At 36.0% G+C, this 3,398-nt stretch overlaps 1 protein-coding gene across 11 annotated transcripts in view; it reads left to right on the top strand.

Annotated features, from left to right (window-relative positions):
• The window catches only part of AUTS2 (autism susceptibility candidate 2), a 1,406,131-nt gene that overhangs the window by 1,190,879 nt on the left and 211,854 nt on the right, over positions 1-3,398 (top strand). For all 11 annotated transcript variants that reach the window (XM_019511380.1, XM_019511377.1, XM_019511384.1 and 8 more), the window contains one exon: positions 2,058-2,106. In XM_019511380.1, the coding sequence (XP_019366925.1) occupies positions 2,058-2,106 (49 nt within the window). The remainder of the gene's footprint in view (positions 1-2,057; positions 2,107-3,398) is intronic.

The following is a 3,398-nucleotide window of genomic DNA, read 5'->3' as shown; positions in this document are numbered from 1 at the left end:
TGCAATGGACTGAAAAAAGATTTGTCACCTGAAGTAGTTGGGGGGCGGGGGGGAAGCATCTTTTTGTTAGTTTTCACCGTTAGATGAAACATGCTTTTTTTCATTCTTTGAGGGGGCGGAGGCGAGGGGTAGGGGGGCCCAAGAAGTCAACACATGGTTTATTGTTTGGTTTTTTTCCTCAAGAGTACTTCATTTTGAAATACTGGAATAAAGGAATTATTGAAACTACAAGCAGTCTTTTCAATGAAAAGTAGTTTAACCTTTTTATTTTATTTTATTTTTAAGGAAAATGCTTTGGACAACTGAATTTAAAAAGGTTGCAGTAGAGGATGCCCAATGTTGAAAAGCTGTTATTTTAATTCAGGGAGCAGGCTGATTGGCAGGGCTGTGAAAGCACGGAGAAACCTCTTAATTTGCTGCCACGATACTGAACTGTTTTTAAAGTTCAGGATTTTCTTGATCTCTTCAATTTGTACTTTATGCTCATAATTTCATAATGCAAGGAAAGGCATCTTTGAATAATAACCCTATCATAAGATAATAAATCCAGTGTTTGTCACGTATTTAATCAGAAAAGTATCCCAGTTCAGCTTTTACATAGTATATGCAACAGTAATCTGGTAAAATCTGTTTAGAATGATCGGAAAGAACAAGAGTTGTTTTTAATAGAAAAAATAGGTTATATTCTTAACTTAATGGTGAAGAAATGTGTCTTTATATATATAAATACACTGTTTATGAAGTGGTTTTACCTATAGATAGATACTGATTTGTGTATGATGTATTAAAATACACGGTATTTTTTTTGCCTAGGCACAATTCAAATGAGGTTTTCTGGTTTTAAGAAAATATAGAATTATTTGTTTTCCAAATAAAGGATATTTTTAAAGATTTTTTTTTTTACTGAATCAGAGAAAAACCTGTAGCAGAGGCAAAGAACAGGAGGCTAAATGTTCTGCAGTCTTTCCTATGTGCCCGTTACAATATTTTATTAATACGTGTTTCATTTTATACAACTTCAAAAGACTGATTACCTCCCAAAAATATGATATCTGAAATATAGTTCAATAGTGAACTGCTTATAGTCATCTTCTGTGAATTCAGCTATGGTATAGAGCTGAGCTTTGGGGGTGTATGTGCATTGTGTGTACCCAAACACATGTTCCTACATGCCTGTACAATAGAGGCATAGATTTGATTTTTCAAATTTTAAGGAATTTAAGTTGCTGGTAAAATGAACAGGGTTGCTTTTTTCCCTAGCCTGGCCATTTAGTCTGTCGCAGAGGTACTCAACAGTTTTAAGTGAAACTTAAATAAGGTTTCAGTGTTAATGATAAAAAGGGGTAAGCACCTTACTGATATCCACACTCCTAGTAAAGAAAACACAGTGATAAGGATGAATAGATTAAAAACAAATAACAAAGTGGCTATTAGCCTGTGCAGCTTGAGAAAAGGAGAGAACCTTAATTATTCTGTTAGGCCTTAGCAAAGGCTTTGTTTATTAAATAACACAGTATAAAACTTTGCAGAGGCTCCAGCGTAAGCCATGGATGGTCTTCAGTACAAAAAAAATTAAGCAGTCAAAATACTGGGTGTCACATGAAGACTTTTCGAAAAGAGTCCTGCCAATCTGTGGGTGCATGAAACTGGAACGAATGCTTCAAAGTCACGGTGCCTTTCCTAGATTGCAAAATCTGTCCGAATGAGTCTGATAACCCTAGTACAAAAATACAGTTTATGTGCAGCTAATATCTCACGTAAGAAATTATTTATTTATTAAACAGACTCTTTCCAAATAAATATCTGCACTGCAGGGCAATGAAGCACAGCCAAATAGCACCACCTTATGGATGTTTCATTTTGTGGCTGCAGCTTTTATCATCTTTCTTGTTTTCTCACCTGTTTTGCTTGTTTATTTTTTTTTTCTCTAAGATATAGACAAAGATGGGGGGGGGATGTGCACATGCGTGTGCAAGTGTGCGCACACAATATACCTATACACATACTTTGGAAAGTTAACACTTGTATAATAGGTAACTTTTCTATTGGTCTTTCAGGCATCTGATGCCAGCTCTGAAAAACTGTTCAACGCCGTTACAAAAAAAGGTAAGACTGCAATCCACATCACAAATGTATTTTCCCCATGCATTTCTTTTCATGGCAGTTTCAATGGGAGATAAACTGTAACTTGTCTTGTAGAAGTGTTGCAATCAGCTTGTTAGTGCTTTTCATGTTTCTCTTGGTTTCAGATATGTTCTGTATGCTTGGTAATTGCTTTGCTTAAGCAATATAAAATAAAGGCTTTAAATAATGCATTGCCTGCCAGGTCAGAATTAATTTAAATAACAATATTAGGGAATAGTTTATTTTACAAATGGCTTTAATTTAAGCTCATTTAAATAACTGTAACAGTTTTCAAAATGTTTTAACTTGATTGTTACTCATCAGCTACATGATAGACATGGAATTATGAATAGCCAATTTGTACTGCTGATAGTAATAATAACCAGCCAGCGTTTAGTATTCACAGGATAATAGTCATAAACCATGGCTTACTGTGCTGTATGCTTTCTGTAAAGTTAATAAACGATATAGTGGGCCACATTTAAATATGCAGTATCCCATTAATTTCTTCCAAACAGCAATTTAAAGAGAGAGTGGCTAATGATATAAGGGTACATTAAGGGAAAACTTGCCTTAAATCATTGCCAGTAGGCTTCTGTGAGGAGCTTATTTGCAGCAGCATTGATAGAAATAATGTTTCTGAAGGCAAGGTCTTCTTTCACTGACTGTGCCAAGGTGTATAATTCAAAGTCTTTAAATTACATAAACTCTATTTGGTCTTTTTACTCCCCACCCTCCGCCTACCCCACTGTACTACCTGTTTAATGGCAGTGCGTGATAATTGCTTAGTAAAAAGGTATGCTTCCAGCTCAAATTTCACACTATTTTAAGTTAAAATTTCTTTGGAGCACTCCAGCAAGGTTTTGAGTAGAAAATACAGGCTTGATTAAATTGGACTCTAAGCTTTTCCTTGTTGTCTAGGTGCATGCTTTGCCTGCTTTTCTTCCACAGGCTCTTTATTTTTGTCCCTCTTGGCCACTTTGGATTTTTTTTAAAAAGGCACTTTCTGCATCCTTTAATTCTGCAGGGCTGCTGGGGTGCAACTCGGGGCAGTACATGGCCCATTATGTTTGGGATTCCTCTGCTTATGCATCACTGGTTCTGAAATGTCTTGGATGCATATTGAAGTGTATCTAGTTTTAATTGTATGATGTATTGGCATCCTTTTGAAGTCTTGAGTTGTGTGATTTATCCAATTTGGCAACTTGATATTTTGTATTCCATTTAACTGAATTTACAGGGGTGTGTCATCCCCCCCCCCCCCCCCCCCCCCC

This window comes from Gavialis gangeticus, unplaced genomic scaffold, assembly GCF_001723915.1.
Source record: "Gavialis gangeticus isolate Ggan-Ray unplaced genomic scaffold, GavGan_comp1, whole genome shotgun sequence".
Lineage (NCBI taxonomy): Eukaryota > Metazoa > Chordata > Crocodylia > Gavialidae > Gavialis > Gavialis gangeticus.
This window is presented reverse-complemented; position numbering and strand designations above follow the sequence as displayed.